Here is a 22,950-nt window from a genome sequence, read left to right on the forward strand (position 1 = left end):
CGGGTCAATGCTTTTTCTCCTGGTTTTTTTTGCAGACAATGAAGTAAGTGGTCGTGTTATAAATCGTGCGTTTCGTGAGTGTAATATCTATGTCGAATTAGCTCGTAACACGTTCTACGGGCATTAATTTACACATTACTGTCGTTTCGTAATGAGAATTATTTCTAAATTCTCTTGGATAGTTACATTTTTTACTGTTAAATTTTTATTATTTCACTGTTGATTATAGCCGACATTAGCCAGTTTTATTTCTCGCGAAAAACTGAATGAAGTCAAACTTGGTTATGACGAGGAAGATGGGACCGACTGAATTTGCTCGTTATAAGCATTACTCGTTATATAATCTTTTTCGCACCACGTTCTATTTTAGCATAGAACACAAAAAATCTGAAAACCATCGTAAAAATCCCCGAAACAAGCATGGCATTCATAAACTGCAAAAGAAGTTGTTTATTGTAATGAAGTGCTGAGCCGCCGGCGCTGGTTTTTACATGCAATTTCAACCATATGCATGGATACTTTTTCAATGTTGTCGGCGAACACACCAATTAGGTACTTAGACACTTAACTAGTGTCATAAACGTAATCCGATCCCAAAATTTTTCTATTATTAATGTCCATATTTTTTTCCATTTATATGTAAATAGGATAATATTTAAAATTAATGTAAACTATTTATTAATTTGTCAGCTTTTAATGACTGGATTGTGTCTGCTTTTCTGGGAAAGCGTTGGGATTAGGTTGTAGCGTAGAGGTCCACAGTTTCAGTTGATCCTATAAATGGGTATCTGTCAATATTTGTGACTTTAATCGTATTTTGATTAGGGTTAGATAGGAGAATGTAAATAATTCACAGCAATATATGATTGAAAATTAGGAAAGAATTTTACGAGCATGTTCCAAAGGCGTGGGCATTCTACGGCGTTTTACAATTGGATCTTACTTAGCATCAAACAATGACTTTAAAATATCATGTACTGAGAGCTCAATCAATTCGTATACAGATAGACGTCTGTTTATTTATAATCTGAGATGCCCGTCGATGTTTCTTTATATGTCTTGTTTTTTGTTCAACCCTGAAAAACTAAGGGAACGCCTCGTCGTTAGTATTATTTTATAACTCTCTCATGTATCGGTACTTATTGTCCGGTGATAAATTGACGTTTGATTACGGTTCTCTGTTTTATGTTTTCATTACGGTTTTCCTTCAACGTGACGCTGAAGAGTTCATAAATAACAAGAAACCACCACTATAAAATACCACGTGATAAGAGCTTCGCAGAACTTATCGCAACTCAATGTGAATCAGAGATATTTTAATACAGTCGAACTTGGTTATAACGATCACGGAAATAGCGAGATCTCGGATGTAATTAGGAAACATTCGTTGACATTTTAGTTTATGATTTTCTCCATAAATTAATTCAATTTTATAACGAGATACTTCTTGGGTATACCGAGCTAAACTGTTAATGTGTCGATCGTTTAAAAACAACATTTTCGACCCTAAGCAATAAAATCCGACCGTGCAGTTAACTAGACCGATGCCGCTGGGATCGGATTACGTTTATGACACTAGTTAAGTGGCTAAGTACCTAATTGGTGTTTTCGCCGACAACATTGAAAAAGTATCCACGCATATGGTTGAAATTGCATGTAAAAAATCCAAGCTTTGTGAAGTCAGTAGGTACCTACCAGCGTCCACGGCTCAGCACTTCATTTGAATGAACAACTTCTTTTGTAGTTTATGAATGCCATGCTTGTTTCGGGGATATTTAAGATGGTTTTCAGATGTTTATGTTATATGTTTAAATAGAACGTGGCGCGAAAAATGTTATATAACGAGTAATGCTTATTACGAGCAAATTCAATCGGTCCCATCTTCCTCGTACTAACCAAGTTCGACTGTATATAATAATTATTTTGACGAGGTCTTCGTCAGCTTTGAGATCTCTGAGCTTAACTAAAATCTAATTTGCGAATGTAAATTATAAAAGTGGCGAAGTATGAACGGTAAATTACTTATTTTTTATTTGATCTATCAAATATTCATAATAATAATGTCGGTATATACAATCATTAAAGAATACTAGCAGTTTGACACTGTGGTACGCCTGTCATCGTATATATAACTAATAAACTTATTGTAAGCCTGTTACCACTAAAACTGTAGCAACAAATTTTTATCCATGGCAAATAAATCTGTGAAACTTGATATTAATACATGATTCATCCAATGCGAAACCAATTTGTAGTCCTCAACCTTAGCCACCCTTTCCCTCATTCATCTAAACCAGGGGTAGTCAATCTTTTTATACCTGCCGCCCACTTTTGTATCTCTGTTAGTAGTAAAATTTTCTAAACGCCCACCGGTTCCACAATAATGGTGATTTATAAAGTAGGGTATTTTATAAAGTAACTTAACTTTATAAAATTTACAAAGCAGAGTTACAGCAAGTTAAAGCATATAATAATACTTACTTACCAAATAGGTACCTTTATGTCAGACTTTCACTAAGTTTGACTGGATAAATCTTGATAAAACAAAAATCTATTTTTGACATAGAATCATGAAGTCTGATGAAATTACATTTAATTAATTTAATTATTAATGAGATCCCTGAAGCTGATGCTGCGAAACTTTGTGAAGAGCAAACGAAGGTCTCCTCTTTCAGAAGTAGAGGGCAATACAAATCCTAGTATATTTTCTAAAATTTAAATTGTCACAGGGAATTTTATGAAAGTATAATGAAAATGTTTCTAAATCCCTTACTGCCCACCATGAATGCTGGAACGCCCACTAGTGGGCGGTAGGGGCCAGGTTCACTACCCCTGCTAAACGGTTCATCATCATTATTATCTGCTGCATCACTGCTGTATGAAGGCTTCCCCTAACTCCCGCCACTGTTATCGGTCCCTAGTTCTTCGCTACCACCTACATGAGCTCATTTTAGAACGCCCCTGTGGTCATTTGTCCAAAGGTTCTCCAGCCCATAGGCATTTCATCTGCTTAGCGTCCTGTATAACGTCACATATTATTGTCTGCTTATGCATCGGTATTTAGTGTGGTCTTTTCGCGTACATAAAAGAACTTTTACGTGGAAGAAAGCTTTCGTTCGACATTCTTGTTTGTGGACGTTTTGTTGTTGAACCTCATCTACTTGTCATCGCATAATGAGCTTAGTAGAGACTATAATGTGACTGTTTTGGCCGCTGTATAATTAGTGGAGTATAGAGATATCGAGAATAATTTCAGACCATTGGAGTTATTTGTTATTCTCCATAATCTGATACCGCTATAGGTATACTGTCAAACAAGATCTTCTTGTCAACGTGTTAAAACTGTGAACTAATAAGCCCCTCCTGTTTTTGACCGCACTTAGCACTGCAATGACTTCCGGTTATTGAGGAGTGTGAGACGAAAACTGTGAGCTAACAAGCCCCTCCTATTTAGTTAATCGCACTATTGCCGAGATCTTCTTGTCGGACAGTAGGTATTGTTTTCATGTGAACGGTGACACATAGGTAGTTTGCGAATATCCATTCCACCTTTAATAAGGCACGAGATCATTTCCACAATGATTGTTAAATAATTTCTTTGGACCATTTATCAAATTTTATCTGACAAAGGGTGCTGTTATTTATACATACATTATACTCGTACTTCACGGACGTCGGGATTTAAAAATGAATACAATTTCAAGCTCACGTGAAGATTGAAATGCCCACACAGCAGCATGTGATCATTATATTATTCCTTATTGTATGTTATTTATTCACCATGTTTTCGAAAATGTCACTGAATTAAGATTTATCGCGTTATTTTCAAAACCTCACTAAGGCCCCAGGGTAGGGCGCATTCGGCAGAGCGTTGAGCGGCGCGCGCAACTCAAACATATAACCGTGTGTGAAAATGTTCGTAGACAATGTCTTTTTTATACGTTTACACGGTTATACGTTTGAGTTGCGCGCGCCGCTCAACGCTCCGTCGAACGCGCTCACCCTGGACTAGGCCTAAGGGTGGGGCTATTTGAGTATCTTCATTTGAAAGGCGTTGACAAAAATGGGATTATTGATACAGAAGAAGGTTACATTTAAATTGTACGTATTACATTTCACCGTAGCACAGTTCGCCGTGAGCTTTCTTATCGGAAAGGGATGACCGTATATTATATTGTTTACGTATACGGTCACCTCTATAGCACCGTGATGAAGAGAGATTCGTGGAGCATTGCACACAATAATGTTCCTTCAAGAATGAAAACCTAACCTAACATAACTTAACCTAACCTAACAAAAATAATCCAGTATATCGGCTATTATAAAAAATTGTTTGCCGCTGGCTTCCTGTAAGCCGAAAAGAACCGTGTTTTATTTAGACATGTATTATTCGACCTAAAGAGGTTGGATGGTCTTTAATATACGACTAGGGACTCCAATCCCGGGTTCCCGAGCTATTTTCGATACCTATGAATCCCGGGATTGGTAAACATGATCTTGCGGGATTGATTTTTCTATCAAATTTTATGGAAACTTAAATAAAAACGAAAATATATCAGAAAAAATACTTTTAATAAAAAATAACTACATTAGAAATAAACTGAGTGTGAATGAAGTTTGATTTATACCCATATTGTGTAAGTTGCCGATTCATTTTATTTTTTCACATAAATTAATAAAAATGAGAAAGATTGGTAAAAAAACAATGCTTCGCACTTTTAACAAAGTAACTCCACCATGATCTCATACGTTTTACGGCAGATTCATATTTGGCTGACTAATTAGATTTACGAAGCGGAAAGGCCATACACCATGATTTGCTTTACTATTTTAAATCTCACTAACCCATTCATTAAGTCTTTACTATCAGAAACAGCAATCTCATAATAAATTTACATTATTATTTATATTACAATATTATTTACTCCATTAAACTTGTGTATTTCCAAGATTATACGTACACAATATTAACAATAAATGTCTTAAATAGTATAAATTATACTAGACTTATTTTTGACCGGTTTTATCAATGTTATTTGTGGGATTGTCAAATTGTAATCCCGAAATTCCGGGATCAGAATTTTGGCTCAGGATTGGATTCCCCCATATACGACTATATTATATTTCCGATACAGCATTTCACTGTGAAGTGTGATACGGCGAACTGCATACGTACAAATTTTCGGTCACGACAACATGTAACTTCACACATTAACTTTCAAAATCGGCCAAGGTACCTACCTACCTAAAGAATGACAACAGATTTACGTGGTGCTACAAACAGATCAATAAATGTCAATTACCTAAACTCTATTGACGTTTATAGATTAAATTGTGTAATAATAAGTATCAGTACATGATCTGCGGATTTCGCATTTGGTATTTAAAACAATTGTATTGAGCACATTAGCAAATTGTCAATGCCAACTTTCAATTTCACACTACCCAAATACGTGATAAAAATACTAATCGAGACTTCAGACAACGGTGAATTAAGATCCTTTCAAGTTCATTCGTTAATTGCATTATGAATATATTTTATATAGATATATTATGTTAAAAGATTCTTTTGAAAACAGATGCCGCTGTTATTTATTTTACAACGTTTTTCTTAGCTCGTATTGGATTATGGTTCTTTGTGCGGTACAAATATTGCAATCGATTTTTAACTAACTTCCCGACTAGCTAGATATTTGAAACTTTTAGAATACATCAGAACACGATGCCAATGCATTTTTTAAATACTTTTAGCCATCTTTAAGTAGAATTGAATTAATTTTTAGTTAATTCTGTTTTGTATGAAAAGTTATTTCGATAGCATTATTGTTTGCTAGGGGGTCCTAGCAACTAAATTATTAATAATATATACGTGCGTTACTATGGAAATCAACATGGAATGACATTTCATTATTCAGTATTTCTATCAAGAACAGTTTTTTTGATCGTTTAAGCTAGTCAAGTCGAGTTTATATGATTCAACAGAAAATTTAAAAACGTTGTATATAAAAAGTTATTTTTATCTTGTAATTATTTTTGTATTAGGTATGTATCATCATCATCAGCCTGGATCAATGCACTGGATGGAAGCCTCCACAAGCTGATTCCATTCCTGTTGGTCACGTGCGTTACGTTGCTAATTATTTAGTTAGAATTTAACTATCTCGTCTATCTAACCAGTTAAGCCTTTCGGATGTTTTCTACCTATTAGGTAACATTTGATGTCTAGTTTTGCCCAGATATTGTCTCTTATTACAACGTTTTTATTAGGTCGTATTCTTATTTGTCCGGTGGTTGTTTGTCCGGTACAAATCTTGCAATCGATTTTTAACTAACTTCCCGACTAGCTAGACATTTGAAACTTTTAGAATGCATCAAAACACGATGCCAATGCATTTTTTAATACTTTTAGCCATTTTTAAGTATAATTAAATTCATTTTCAGTTAATTCTGTTTTGTATGAAAAGTTATTTCGGAAGAAATCCGTAATCCAATCCACTAGTATTGGTTGCTAGGGTCCTAACAACTAAATTATTAATATATAAGTACGTGCGTTACTATGGAAATCAATATTAGTGTCAAAATGACATTTCAGTATTATTTCTATCAATAATACAATTTTTTTTTGATCGTTTAAGCTAGTCAAGTCAAGTTTACATGATTCAACAGAAAATTTAAAAACGTTGTATATAAAAAGTTCTTTTTATCTTGTAATTATTTATAGTTTTTAGGAAACTCTAGTATTCGATTAGCTATATCGTTTTTGTCCCAACAAGTGATGTCCATCTTGCAGTCTTCCACACAACAATGCTGTATTTTTAGTTTAATCATTTTCATTACTACTTGTATATTATGTTTGTCATTACGTGGAGTAGGTACCTACATATTTTGCGTGTCCGATACGTACGCAGTTCGCCGTATCACACTTCACCGTGAAATGTTATATCGAAAATATATGGCCGTATATTAAAGACCGTCCAACCTCTTTGACTCGTATACTACTGACGTAAAATTCATGTCTAAATAAAACATGGTTTTTGTCGGTTTACACTTTACAGGAAGCCAGCAGCAAACAAATTTTGAAAATAGCCGATATACTGGATTATTTGTTAGATTATTTTAGGTTAGGTTTTCATTATTGAATTATTCATGAATTTTGCCAAAATTAGCTATGAAAATTGCATTAATGTTGATATTGAATCTAATAAAATTGGACACCGTATTCTATACAGTCATATCTTTCCGATTAGAAAGCTCACGGCGACCTGTGCCACGATGAAATGTTTTAAGTACATTTTACATGAAACCCATATTTTGCGCTTTTGGGACAACCGGATGGCAATTTTGAAGACATTATTCTGTTATCGAAAAGTGTTTCAACCCAGTTTCAATCAAAATAATATTTATAACCAAATCCACACCGCATCACACCTGACTTTTTCGTGCGTATCATGAGAGACTTTTGATGTGAAATTTATACCTTGATAATATCTCATGGGCAGTTTCCCGATGCTGAGTTTAATTGTGTTCCATCAAAGAAACAGAGAATAAAATAATAAAACAAAAAGCTACTACAAAACCACACGGAATCTATGTGAAGAGACGCAGAAAAGCGTCCCAATTTTTAAAACAATTAAATTAGCTTTTGTGGCAACCAAGTCAAACGGCCCAATGGGCCCAACGGCTGGTTGAACCGACTTGAGTATCTTTTCACTTCACATATAGATTTGACGACATTTCCAGGTGATATCGTTTAAATTTTATAATGCCCATAGCATGGAAATATCTAATAATAAGACACCCACGATGGCCGCGCGGCTTAAGCATTAGCCTATAGCGTCGTGGATCCCAGGTTCGAATCCTGGGTCTGGTAAAATCATATATTGGTTATCAATTTGTGTATAAGTCAGAGTATGGACCTAACAGGTTAAGCAAGTGACTGATCGGTTATCTCCGTTTGTCAATTAATTAGGAAAGAAAACATAATATGTATGCCTTCCTTCAGTGGAGACATCCTATTTACAACCAACTCTCAGTGTAAGTTTTTCATGACCGCATCCAGCGTCATAAGGACCGCTTCCTAGAGTATATATTTTCGAGATTCATGTGTGGAAATCATCGATACCTAGCCTCTGAGGAAATCTTAACATGAAGATCTATATTTGATCTAAGAACGATGTCTACAAACATATGTCTATCTATCTATAGATACTTATTGTCCCAAATAGGTGTTGTTCACTTGTTCGAGCTTGATCTTTTTTCAGTCAATAAATCAGTTAAACATGACTTTCGACTTTGTTACATTTATTTTTAGCGGTTTGATATTGTGTTTTGATTAAATACACGTTAAATTGGTAGGTATCTAAATTATTACAAAAAAAATGGCAAATATTTTCCACGATTTCACAGAAAATTGAACAAAACACACTTGATTGAATAAATTTGCAATAAATAATGGATCGGTCGGCAGTAAATTTAAAGATTTAAATTGAAGAAGAAAAATATACAATAATAACAATGGTTGTTGGTTGATAATAAATTTATTCGTCTATAAAACTCGTGGGTGACAAAAATAATAATTTATTTTAATTGTTGAATCATTAAAAAAAATACAGGTGAGGTTGTCGTCGCCTGGAATCTGGTCTATTCCGAATATCTTATTACTAACAATATATTTTCACAGGTAGGTACGAAATCATACATTGAAGTAGGGTGTATTTTTACTACGCCTGGATTTATCATAATAATATGGTTTACAAGGCCCAGTAGCCCAAATTGGCAGAGGCGCCGTGGTCTGAAAATGCTAATTATTGCCGATGATGTATTTTTATAGCTTGCCACAAATTATAACACCAACTCCATTGGTTAATATCAATCATAGATAAAGAAACATTGAATTTTAATTTGACTATAAAATGCTGGTGTATCACATCTTCCCTAAGTGCTAGTCAGTAACGTCCCGTGGGGGTAGGCAGATTGAGCGTCGCTTGGGGGCGGCAGTTTTTCGAAGGGTGGCAAATCGAGGAGAATCATTGGGTATATGTAGAAATAACTACCTAAACTTAGTAATAACGGATATATCATTACATTGAAAAAATCAACTCACTGGTTGGAAACAAAATGTATTAATTAACATAAAAGTTTTAACAGGACTGTTAGCTTTTTTGTCGGGTTCGCGATGTTTCGTTTACTTTCATTGTCCTTGGACGTCACGTCCTTGATGACCAGCAATGACACGGCAGATTGAGCGTCGCTTGGGGGCGGCAGTTACCCGAAGGGTTACGAACAAATCGAGGAGAATCATTTGGTATATATAGAAATACCTACCTAAACTAGTAATAACGAAAACAAAAAGTATTAATTAACATAAAATGTATAACAGGACTGTAATTTTTTGTTGGGTTCGCGATGTCTAGAATACTTCCTTCGACGTCCTCGGTAACCAGAAATGACACGTGCAGATTTGAGAATAATAATTACTGTCTGACTTATTAACCAGTGCGTCGTAATTCCTCAAGACAGAGCAAATTAATGTATCGCAAAAATGACATGTGCCACTAAATTACCAACGTCAAAAAAATCCCCACTCTTATAATATATTCAATAAATATAAATTTAATGTTGTATGTTTTAGTGGTAGACAGGTATATATTTTGTTAGTAATGTATCCATACAACACATTAGATATTGGAATCATGAAAGGATGTTAAAAAAATACTGTGGTGGCATTTTGGCGCTGCCTAGGGGCGGCATTATGTCTACGGACGTCACTGGTGTTAGTTGGTTGTTCTGGACTTCAATTTAATTTAAATAATATCACGATAATTTTGTAGGTAGATAGGTATATAATAAAATTTTCTTAATAGCCTGGGAAAATCTGTTGAAACAAAATTGATTCGAATTTTAATGATTTTTAAATTACGCATTATCATAAAAGTGACATATTGTGTTGATTTCACTTGTCAACTTGTCAAAAATAACTTACTGATTGATGTATTTTTTTCCAAAAATAAAATACCTATCTATATAATAGGTATTTCCATAAGCAGTCTGGTCATAAAAATATCAATTTAGGGTCTCCCTTAGGTGTGATAATTTCTTAAATATATCTTTATAAATTTGCAATATATCTTGAGTCCCTGTAGACAAGTTCATCGACCCTGTTTCTCATTAAGAGTCCACCTATTGTGATAAAAGAGACCCGGTTTCATTAACATAAGAATTGTATCTACACATAATATTTCACGAGCCCACCTCCGAAACTGCTTCGTGTTTTTGTCACAAGATAGTATAATTATAACAACATTTCGATCGATTATGAATTGTGTCTGCTTCGACGGAGTGTGGAAGGCGCCAAAAAGTCATGCGCCCAGTCGGATTCCAGTAGCGAAGGGTAGATATTATAGGCTGTTAAGATCCCCCATAAATAGTACAAATTAAATTTTGTTTGTCTAACGTATTTGTTTTTATTAAACTAAGACTACAATTTGACATATTAAACCCTGCCTGATACGACAAAATTATGCATACTTTTTCATTCATACTTACGAGGGTGGGTCAATAATTCCTTAGAAAAAAGCATTTTTTTTATTTTTGTATTTTTTTTTTATTTCTCAACATAATCTCCTTGGAGCTCAATACACTTGGTTAGACGTTTCTCAATATTTTTTAAACCGTCAGAAAAATAAGTTTTCGGAAGGTCCTCAAAATAAGCATTTGTCCGATCGATGACTTCTTCATTTGAAAAAAAACGTTGTCCACTTAGCCATTTTTTTAAGTTTGGGAAAAGGAAAAAGTCACTGGGGGCTAAATCTGGCGAATACGGTGGGTGGTCGACCAATTCGAACTTCAATTCTTCAATTTTAGCCATTGATCGTAAACATGTGTGAACACGGGCATTGTCCTGATGAAAGAGGATTTTTTTCCTGTTTAAATGAGGCCGTTTTTCTTCAATTTTGTTTTTTAGCTGGTCCAATAAAGATGCATAATAATCCCCTGTTATTTTTTTTCCTTTTTCCAAATAGTCAACGAAAATAATTTCACGCGCATCCCAAAATACAGTAGCCATAACCTTACCAGCGGATTTTACGGTTTTCGCCTTCTTTGGACATGGTTTGCCTTCGCAATCCACTGCTTTGACTGTTTTTCGTCTCGGGAGTATAGTGGTGTATCCATGTTTCATCTACAGTCACAAAGCGACGAAAAAATTCATCCGGATTGCGTTGCATGAGCGACAACAGGGCTTTAGAGGCCACCACCCTATTGCGTTTATTGTCGACTGTGAGCAAACGCGGCACCCATCTTGCAGAAATATTTTTCATGCCCAATTTGTCATGTAAAATAGAAATGACGCTACCTTTTGAGATCCCTGTAACCTCAATTATCTCACTCAACCTTAATCTTCGGTCACTTAACACCATATCGTGGATTTTATTGATCATTTCTGGTGTAGTCACCTCTACAGGACGTCCTGAGCGTGGTTCATCCTTTGTTGATGTACGACCACGTTTAAATTCATTTAACCAGTTATAAATAGTTGCAAGTGAAGGAGCAGATATGCCGTGGACTAAATCCAACTCATTTTTTATTTCCTTTGCTGTTAACCCTTTTATATTAAAATGTTTAATAACAGCTCTAAACTCAATTTTCTCCATTTTCCATTTTTCCATTTTCCACAAGCAATTTTTTTTTTAAATGTACGAGAAACACACAACAACCCGACCAATCTGATTGAAACTTCGCAGCATACTGAATCGGTAGTGCCGCTGCATGAAAACAAACCGCTTACAGTACTAGTCGCGCCACCTGTCGGCTTTTCTAAGGACTTATTGACCCACCCTCGTATTTGTTTTCGTTAGATTAAGAATACATATTACACATATTGTCGGTTAATTTTTTTTAATTCATTAAGCCCTGCCTAACCCAAGCTGTAATAGATAAAACATATTATTCTATCTATAAAATATCCAAAGTTATGTATGATTTAATTGCATAATTTTAGATATTTTATAGATAGACGAGTATTTTTTTGACTACTTATTATCTATTGTAGACCTATTAGTACATATAGTCTCAACCTATTATCTCCATACTTTGACTTCAAATACATATTGAAAAACAACATACATATTTGCCAGACCCTGGATTCGAACCTGGGACTCACAAACGACGCGTTATCCGCTAGGGTATTGTGGGCGATTAACAATAGTTATGTTCTAAGATTTTTTTGCTGTGATTCTTTCTTAAACTCAGATTTATAATGAAGCGATTGCATCGTCGGCGTCATGAAAAATCTCAAAATTTGTAATATTTTTGTATTCGTTTTTTCTTTTGTTATCCTTAGAATGTGCCGTCTACATGCAATGCATGCTCTGCCTACCCCTACGCGATACATATACACAGACGCACGCACGCACGCACACACGTATTGTAATATACATACTTATAGTACCTACATATTATTATAATATCCAGTTTCTGAGCCCCATCTTTTGATAATACGTCCTATATTGACAAAATGAGGGTTTTATCTTGCATTTTTTTAATAATTTTGATCTGAAAATATGTCTTTGAAGATGTGAATTTTGGTAAGGATTATAAAAACAATGATGTTTACAATGATTCATGAATTTGGGGTAATTAATTTTGGGATGCCTAAGGTTTTATTAATTAGAGCTAAATTACATAGACAAGAAAAATGTTTAAAAAACCAGCAACAATCAAAGCTGAGGCATAGTTTTTAAATACAAGACGACAACTGAAATAATTTTATATTATACAGAATATATTAAAAATAACCTCGTTAAAATAATATATTTTTGGGGGCGTTCTATGTTTAACGAGTTGGCTATAAAATATGGGTAAAGGTTTTCATATTTAATCTCACTTCCAAGATTTGGAAAGGGCAACGGGCTCTCATAATGAAAATCTTTTCGCGATACCCCAGAAGAAATGACTTCATAATTTATGTATAATAAACAATTCAATAATAACATTGTAATTACTATCATAAAAAGTTTAACAGTCCGTGTATGGATAATGGAGATACGCGTCCTTGATATAGGGGTGCGCAACCTAGTTTCGTTTTATTTTAATAATTATTGTGGAATACTATTCCTCTTAGGGCCAAGATACACACACGGCACAGGTCGTACTTGGTTCAAAATGTATTCAATAAGATGTTAATAAATTTAAATTTAATTCTAACAAGTGAGATCTGCGTTGCCGTGACGTGTCTTGGCACTGACAAGTACTTTACTAATCCATCAAAATAAGATAACTGATTTTGTCTAATTTTGAATCACATATCAATACCAATTATTATTACAATATGAGCTGTAGTGGTCTCTATATAGGGATCTTAACCCCATCCAAATTATCAAAAATTATGAAATGTCACCTATATAAAACGGTTACATCAGGGCTCGAAATGGACCGGAACGCACCGGAGCGCCGTTCCGGTTTGTAAAATCTCAAAAGTTATCACTCTGTTTCGTAGACATATTAATTTGACCTTCTGGACTAGATTTGCCATAGTAAAAATCTAACACACTTGTTTTTTATAAAATACACATACAATTAGATAGCTATGTTAATTTTTGCGTAACATATCGAGCGCTCCGGTTCGAGCGCTGGGTTACATGTTAAATTGGGTTAAATTGTACGTAAAATATTTCAAGTTCACCGTGAGCTTTCTTATCAGAAAGAGATTACCGTATACTATACGGTCTCCAATTTTATTAGATTCGATATGAACATTAATTCAATTTTCATGGCTGATTTTGACAAAAATCATGAATTCAAGAATGAAAACCTAACCTAAACTAATCTAACAAATAATCCAGTATATCGGCTATTCTCAAAAAAAAAATCTATTGGCTTCCTGTAAAGTGTAAATCGACAAGAACCATGTTTTATTTAGATATTAATTTTATGTCAGTACTATACGACCCAAATAAGTTGGATGGTCTCCAATATACGGCCATATATTTCCGATACAACATTTCACGGTGAAGTGTGATACGGCAAATTGTATACGTACAAGTTTCCGAACACGATAGAAAACATTGTTGATAAGTACTACTAGTATTGTGCTACGGTTCAGATAGGTACATGGGCATTAACTATCAGTGATCCCCAGAAGCTACATGTAGAATATTGCGAAGATCATTGGCCTAATCTGGTGTCCGATTTATCAAAAATCAACGTCTGAGAGGGCTCCGCCCCGCCCATGTCACGAATATGAATGATGCAGCGGGCAGACTGAAGGACTCCGCTTGAGGCAGCCAAGATCCACCTTCTGATTACAGTGTCAGAGAAGAAGAACTGACGATAAAATTTACTACAGTTCGATAAGACTATAATACTTGTTATAAAAATACTAATTTCTCACTTTAATTTAAACTAGACCTTCTCATTTTTTTAGAATTACATATTGCCTCATTTTAAAGCATGTTTGGCCTCCGTTATACATTTGAAATTGAATTTTAACATTAAAAACTGTTTATTTTTATTGGTACAATCAAAATGTCTCATCGCGTAAAATGTCACAATATAGTACGGATGAAAAATATTTAATAATAATCGAACTGCATGGATTTACTGCTGACAGTACGTATTATCACGGCCATAACACGAAAATCCACGTGTTAACACGTATTGTCATGCAAGCTGCAAGACAGAAAAAAGTTCGGAAGCTTTTGAATGTTCATGCGACAGTTGGGATATTTTGGATCTGCGCTTGCGCAGTAGAACGATAATGGTGAACCTGCTGACAAAAAACGAACTACACCACAGAAAGACTCATTTTGAGGTTAAACTATTTTTAAAACCTGCTAAATAGTACCATAAAATAACAACATCGCGTCTCGCTCACTCTTGAATAATATGATTGGAGAGACAGTCAGCACTTTTAAGTGTGAACAGTTACTGTCCCGATTGTTTAAAATACGCACTATTGCTGACAGTAAATCCATGGACGTCTACATGCGCTATAACACATACAATTACTATAGGTAACTATCATTTAAAGATGACTTCAAAAATAAGTCGGTATTGGAGTGATGACAATAAAAGAAATGTGAGATTAATACTAAAAATAAAATAACAAAATCAATTGGTTACCATCTCTTTCTATCACGAAATGGCAGCCGAGAAAGCTATTTTAATGCGACCCTGAAAAATCTCTATGTGCATTCTTTACCCGTTTTGAGCAGTCTATTACTACTTTAATTAACAGCGCCTCCCTTGAATTATTGCTTCAAAATGATTATCTTATTAAATTTTTAAACGGTTGACGACGTCACTGACGGTTAGTTTACATTGCGTGTGTTTTTTTTATTTCGTCACCAAAATGTCAAGGCATCACCTTGTTAATCGTGAACTTCAAAATAAATAAATTTATATGTGAACGCAATCAGTGACATCCTTAGGCAAAGTGCCGCCCTTCAGCAGGGTTGTGGGCTGAGGAAGAATACGCGGTAACAACCAAAAAATTTATTACGATAACAAACAACCGCGAAAGTCTAAAACATTATATACCTTGCTTAGTTATTTTATAATTTAATTTCGACTATCTTAAACAGTTTCTTCTTCTTCGGCCATATCTGACCCTTAGTTGGAGCATATGGACATCACGCGGCGCCTCCAAGAATAAGTGTCGCTCGCCAGTCTTCTTGCTTCGTTACAGGTCAAACCAGCATCCCGTAGCTCCACCGTATACACTCTATAGATAGTATTTAGCAGCCTTCCAGGAGGCCGGAATCTGGTCGGCTTGAAGAACAGGCAAACCAGGTTGAGGTTCTCTTCTGGCATCCGCAGCACGTGACCGAGCCAGGTCCAACGTCGCCTCTTCACTCTCAGCGTAATGAGAGGCTGCTTGGTGCTTGTTTATCTCCTCGTTGCTCATAAATAGTCATACCCACCGCACACCTAGTAGTATCCGTCGCAAATATCTGTTTTCGAAGCTCAGTATACGGTTGCTCTGAGCCTTCGTAAGGTGCCATGCTTCGCTACAAATTGATGAAATATTTGTTAATTTATATATGTATACATAATCTACTGGGATTAAATGCATTTACACGAAACTTAATCTCAAACAGTGGTGATTTTACCATGTTTTTCTTAGCTCGTATTATTTTTTGTCCGGTGGTTGTTTATCCAGTACAAATCTTGCAATCGATTTTTAACTAACTTCCCGACTAGCTAGATATTTGAAACTTTTAGAATATATCAGAACACGATGCTAATGCATTCTTTTAATACTTTTAGCCATCTTTAAGTAGAATTGAATTCATTTTCAGTTAATTCTGTTTTATATGAAAAGTTATTTCGGAAGAAATCCGTAATCCAATCCACTATTATTGGTTGCTAAGGGGGTGGTCTAACTAAACTAAAAACTAAATTATTAAATATACGTGCGTTACTATGTAAATCAAAATGACATTTCAGTACTCTATATTTTGTTTGTTTGTTGCAGAATAGCAAAAAAATGATTTGTTGACAATTGCCTTATTTGTCCTAAATTATTAATACATAGAATTGTCAAGTTTATATGATTCAACAGAAAATTTAAAAACGTGGTACCTACATAAAAAGTTCTTTTTATCTTGTAATTATTTGATACTTACGTGGCAGTCTGTGACGCTGACACGTTTGGAGGCACTCTTGTGTAAATTTTACTTATACGATAAACCACAATAAAATTATATTATGTAATACAATGTTTATTACAATACACCACTAGTTATAATGATCTTTTATATTTCGATTATTTGTTGAACTAAAAAGTCGTACTTTCTAATGAAGCGACCTGTTTCATTGAACGTTGTAGGTAATGCTTGCATTCGTTCCTGTATTATGCAAAGAAAGAACTGCTTACCCTCACGGGGCGTCATGGGCCCCACATCGTGAAGCGGGCCCCCAGGCTAGGATCTTTGGCGGCCCCCCTACCTATCGCTAAGGATAAAGGCAGTGTGACGCTCTACAGTAGCATTTTCCAAATGGTGTACGCGGTACAATTAATGTGTATGTTTAGTGTTTTATTGTATATTTTAATACATCCATTTGAATTATGAAGCTGTCGAGAATTGATACACAATTAAAAAATTTATCGTACAACCACATAACTTTAAATATTATTTTTGAAGGAAAATAGCGCCGCAGGCGACTTTTTTTACTATTCAAGCAAATTTTTTATGTGTGTTTATGTCATTTATCTGATCGCCTCGCCTCGCCGGGCCTCTCCTGAGCCCGGACCCCCAGGCTAGAGCCCTGTCAGCCCCCCCCTTGTGGGGACCACGCGGGGCGTCACTGAACGCATGAAAGACGATTTAAAATTCCGTGGACACTGACAGATAATATAATTGAGAAGGTTCCAACATTCTGGTGAGACGAGGTGGTTAAATTTAATTAGAACAATAAAAATGTCAAGACTCAATCAACTGTATTTCTGCGTACATCAAGCGAAAGTCCTTCCCGACAATGGACCCTGATCACTTTGCTGAACGCCTTTTAATCTCCTATCAGGTCTTGAATCTTGTCATTGGATTTTAGTGCACGGTAAGGCCTGGACACAGGTCGTCTGTCTAACCTCACGGATATCAATAAAAAATAACATTTATTAGGTAATTACCTAAATATGGTTTTATTTAAAAATAGCTCAGTAAAATACAATAATGGTTAATTTTTACATGTCCGGAAATTTGTACGTATGCAGTTCGCCGTATCACACTTCACCGTGGAATGTTGTACCTATCGGAAATATTTATTATGGTCGTATATTAAAGACCGCCCAACCTCTTTGCGTCGTATAGTACTGAGATAAAATTCATGTCTAAATAAAATGCGGTTCTTGTCGATTTACATTTTACAGGAAGCCAGCAGCAAAAAAATTTGGATAATAGCCGATATACTGGATTATTTGTTAGGTTAGGTTAGGTTTTCATTCTTGAATTCATGAATTTTGCCAAAATCAACTATGAAAATTGAATTAATGTTTATATTGAATCTAATAATGTCGATTTGAAGGAAACCCCGGCAAACAAAATTTGAAAATAGCCGATATAATGGATTATTTTTTAGGTTAGGTTAGGTTTTCATTCCTTCATTGTCATTCATGACAGGGTCTGGGCTTATAGGGGATCCAGCGTGGTGAATTGACCAGTTAAATGAGATGAACACTCACCACAAATTTTCTCTAATAGTAAAAAAGATACTTTAAGAATATTATCATATTATTAAAATATATGGTTATTCGATGCAATTTTTGATTATTGCGTGTCGGTGCACGACAGTTCCATAATTCAAGTCGATGTACCTATTATAAATAGGTACAAAAAACGGTAAAACCTATTTATAAAACACTACTATAAAGCAACACACTGCCTTTAATCTTAGAGAAGATGGGTCAGGATGTGGGGACCATGACTATGCATATATTTTACGTATAAATAAATATACTATCATAAATCGTCCGGTGTTCGAATTTAGAACTAAGCTCATCACAGTATAACAAGTATTGAATGACATGTCAAATATTAGTACGTGGCGCCCTCACACAGCGGACGATATTGACAGGTTAAGTCAAATAAAATAAAAAGATATCTACATAATATTATTATCTTGCAGATATCTAGTTATTTGTGAATCATTTGTTATTTTCATTAAAATAAACGACAGTTTTTTTGTTCCTAATTCCTTCTAGGAGATTTGGTGAATAATGTAATTAGTAGAATTCTATCAAAAGATCTGTTTTTTTTTATCGTGGAATTAATTTATTGAAGTCTATCAATGTATAAATCTGCTACTTATAAAATGTAATGTTTTTATATTTTTGAAATTGACACTACAATTTAATTATATCGCCGAGGACGTCCGATGTCCAATCGCTGGTCAAATTTAGTCCTACAGAGTGGTACCAAATGGGCACTAAACGAACACAAATAATTACAAGATGAAAAGAACTTTTTATAAAAATTTTCTGTTGAATCATATAAACTTGACTTGACTATCTTAAACGATCAAAAAAATTGTACTTGATAGAAATACTGAATAAATATAGAATACTGAAATGTCATTTTGACATTTCATATTGATTTCCATAGTAACGCACGTATATATTAATAATTTAGTTGCTAGGACCCCCAGACCCCTAGCAACCAATAATAGTGTTTTACTTTTAACGGATTTCTTCCGAAATAAGTTTTCATACAAAACAGAATTAACTGAAATTGAATTCAATTCTACTTAAAGATGGCTAAAAGTATTAAAAGAATGCATTGGCATCGTGTTCTGGTATATTCTAAAAGTCGCAAATCTCTAGCTAGTCGGGAAGTTAGTTAAAAATCGATTGAAAGATTTGTACTGGATAAACAACCACCGGACAAATAAGATAACGCGGTGACGAATAAAATATAGAGATCGATAAGAGTGAAATGAACTAAGGAAGGCATTCATTCCGCAGTCAATCTTTCACATCTAATGATTATGATATCATTACGATTACCTATACTAAATAATTGTGTGTACAACCCTACGATACAAAAAACAATAATTAATTAAACTTTTAATTGAGCTTCGCCGTGTTTTTAATAAATCAATTTTTCAATCGAGATTTCAATAAGCGATTAATTATTGAATGGCAATCCTACGCCCGCCGCTTTTTTGTTTTTGAATAATGCATGAAATTATTTTACAAATTGATTAATAACAGTATTTTTAAAATTCAATTTAATTATAGCGTAGCTCGCGATATAAATCGTTGTACCTATTTGACATCCATTTTGTGAATATGTTATCTGTATTTCAAATTAGGAATAATAAAACTACAATAGGTGTGTACTAACTTACTATAAACGATGCATCAAAATGTCGATAGCTGTTTTGATTAAATTAATGAAGTATATTATTTATTTTTGGTTATTTGTTTGTTGCATTTTTAATAATATAGCCTATTATGATTTTCCTTAAAATAAAAACATCTCACGCAACAATCCTGACTTACATATTATATTTTCTATGATCCTGACCTACCATAATAATATTAAGGGGGAGAGGCATGTCAGCAGAGGCACCTAGCGGAAAAATTCATATCTTAGACTATATTCTAGAGCAATTAATTTGAGACATTTTTTTTTGATAATTTACAATTTCAACTGTATTAATTAATAAATATGTACTTATCTGAAAACATTAAAAAGAAAAATATTTTTTATTTTAAGTCAAAGATAAACTTACAATTGTAAAAAATGTAATACAATGTGAATTTGTCAAAGGACCCCATCTTATTATTACATTATATTTTATGGACATATTTATTATTAAAATTTAGTTTATTAAGTTTTCAATTTTTCCTCGTACAGATTTTTGACTAATTTATAGTAATAATATTTTTTATATTTATTTTAAAAAACATCGATTTTTATAAAAATACAAATGTGTATGACTTGAAATCATTTTTATTTATATCAAATCGAGCTAAAATATTGGGACCATACCTAAATAAGATTTCATATTCATATTTTTATAAAAATCGATGTTTTTTTTTAAATTAATATAAAAAATATTTAAACATGAATTAGTCAAAAATCTGTACGAGGAAAAATTGAATAAACTAAATTTTAATAATAAATATGTCCATAAAATATAATGTAATAATAAGATGGGGTCCTTTGACAAATTCACATTGTATTACATTTTTTACAATTGTAAGTTTATCTTTGACTTAAAATAAAAAATATTTTTCTTTTTAATGTTTTCAGATAAGTACATATTTATTAATTAATACAGTTGAAATTGTACATTATCAAAAAAATGTCTCAAATTGCAAGCTTCGTATTTTTCCGTTAGGTGCCTCTGTTGGTATAAGGACCCCCCTTAATATCATATAACATTGCATCAAAATAGATTATACATTTTACTTTATAATAAATATTAATGTCGTATTGTTGACCTTAAAATCAAATTTGTATCGATTTTGTAAGCTAGCAATCTTATTTATTTATTTATTTAAGAATACAAAACATTTTGGACATAACAAATCTAAATTCAAGACGTACACAACATGAGATTTACATTATAAGTCAAACATTACCCTCACAAGAGAGAAGAGAATATAGAAAAAGAAATATATATATAATAACAATAATAATAACAAAAAAAAAAATAATCAAAACATACTTAAGTACAATTTAATACAGAAAAATATAATTTTTCAGAACGAAAAATATACAATTTTATACAGAAAAATACAGTTTCAAAAATAAAATGCAAAGTACATCATTGAAAATGTCTATGTCTTTAGGGAGCGCATTTACTAGTCTTGCACCCCTCGCTAATGGTGCCTGATAGGCTTGACACGAGGAAACGGTTCCAATCCAGAATAAATCATGACTGCGACCACGTAGGTAATTGACAGGCGCATGGAAATTCAAATTCATTAGGACACCAGGATTGGAAACCATCACTCGCGATAACAGGCAAAAGTGTTTTAACAGCAGAAGAGACCGACGAGATTCAAGAGAGTGAAAAGTAAGCATGCCTTGTAGAAAGGCAGTCGGAAAATAATCATCTGACGAATTATCGAAAGGAAAATAGTTAAATGTTTTAAAATAAAGACATTGAAGAAATTTCTTCTGGACGCGTTCTAAAATAAGCTTATAGGAAACCTCATAAGGACACCAGATAATCGACCCATATTCAAGAATGCTACGCATTTTTGAGACGTAGAGTGTACGTAATACATTAGGATTCTTGAATGGTTTGGATTGTCGCATGATGAATCCTAGAAGCTTACTCGCACGTAGATACGCTTACTCGCACGTTCATAGATATAGAAGAAAACTATTATTGCAGATGCAAACCAATTGAAAACTATTATTTTGTGTTATTAATAGATGGCAATATAAATTAGTATTATATTTTGTTTAAATATTTAAGAAAATATATCAAAGAATCATGATTTACGTAGGTACCTACCTATGTCTCCTCAATATTAAATGAAAACAATCTTTCTTTATTCCCAGATGGCGAAGATGAATAGCTTTCAAAATGTCTGCACATCCCTTACAAAATGGATTTTTATCATTCAGGTAAGTGTAATACGTTTTATTTTATAAAAAATATATATTTATTATAGTACAGTACCCACATATTATATTATTATAATTACAGACCTTTTCAGTTTTCTCGAGAATTCGAGATTAGCGTTTTGATTTCTCGAGATTCTCGAAGAATCAACATTATTTAGCTTAGTCGAGGTCTTTCTCCCGAGAAGTCAAATTTTCTTGAGAAATTTCGTCTTTTTTTTTTTTAAATTTTCAGTTGCAACCGTAAGGTAGAGCCGATAAGTGACAATTTCTCGAGATTTTCATTAATGAGAATCTTTGAAATTTCTAAAAATTAATTTCTCGGCATTATTGGCTTTTCTTGATTATTTCATGACAATTCTCGAGACGAGATTTCTCGATTACAACTTATATTCATTACAATGAAAACAAATAAGTAGGTACATAAATTATTTTTAACTAGCAGAAGATTCCTGCCATCTGTGCTCCATTTACTAAAACTAAACAAACAACATTATAAATCAGAATTTTAGATCATAGCAATGTCTCAAATTACATTGATTAGTCATAACAGAAGGCCTTTTAGACCATGCCTCTGTTGAGGCATGGTCTAAAAAGATCGTGGCTAGGCGATGCGCGGAATGCGGGTCGCGGTTGCAAATGACGCATGCAGAACGAAATGTAATTTGTCATATAAATCCAGCATGCGTCCATTTAATGTTCTGTTTATTGTTCTATTAGTAACAATAATAATATATTCATTGACATGTTTTCTTTTTAAAGTAAATGGGTAACGTTTTTAGTCATCTTTACACGATTTAAGAATTAATACCCCCGTCGCCATCACGAAACAAATTGACGTATTCACACCTCGACGTTCGCTCTCAGA

General features: G+C 33.8%; 1 protein-coding gene across 1 annotated transcript in view; it reads left to right on the forward strand.

Moving 5' to 3' along the window:
• Positions 1–22,950, forward strand: part of LOC147064984 (uncharacterized) — a 59,196-nt gene that overhangs the window by 24,911 nt on the left and 11,335 nt on the right. The window contains exon 2 of the mRNA XM_085958393.1: positions 22,020–22,085. Coding sequence (XP_085814519.1) covers positions 22,020–22,085 — 66 coding nt within the window. The remainder of the gene's footprint in view (positions 1–22,019; positions 22,086–22,950) is intronic.

This window comes from Rhyacophila brunnea, unplaced genomic scaffold (genome assembly GCF_057557595.1).
Source record: "Rhyacophila brunnea isolate RB1 unplaced genomic scaffold, BYU_Rbru_1.0 scaffold_7, whole genome shotgun sequence".
NCBI classification, from domain to species: domain Eukaryota; kingdom Metazoa; phylum Arthropoda; class Insecta; order Trichoptera; family Rhyacophilidae; genus Rhyacophila; species Rhyacophila brunnea.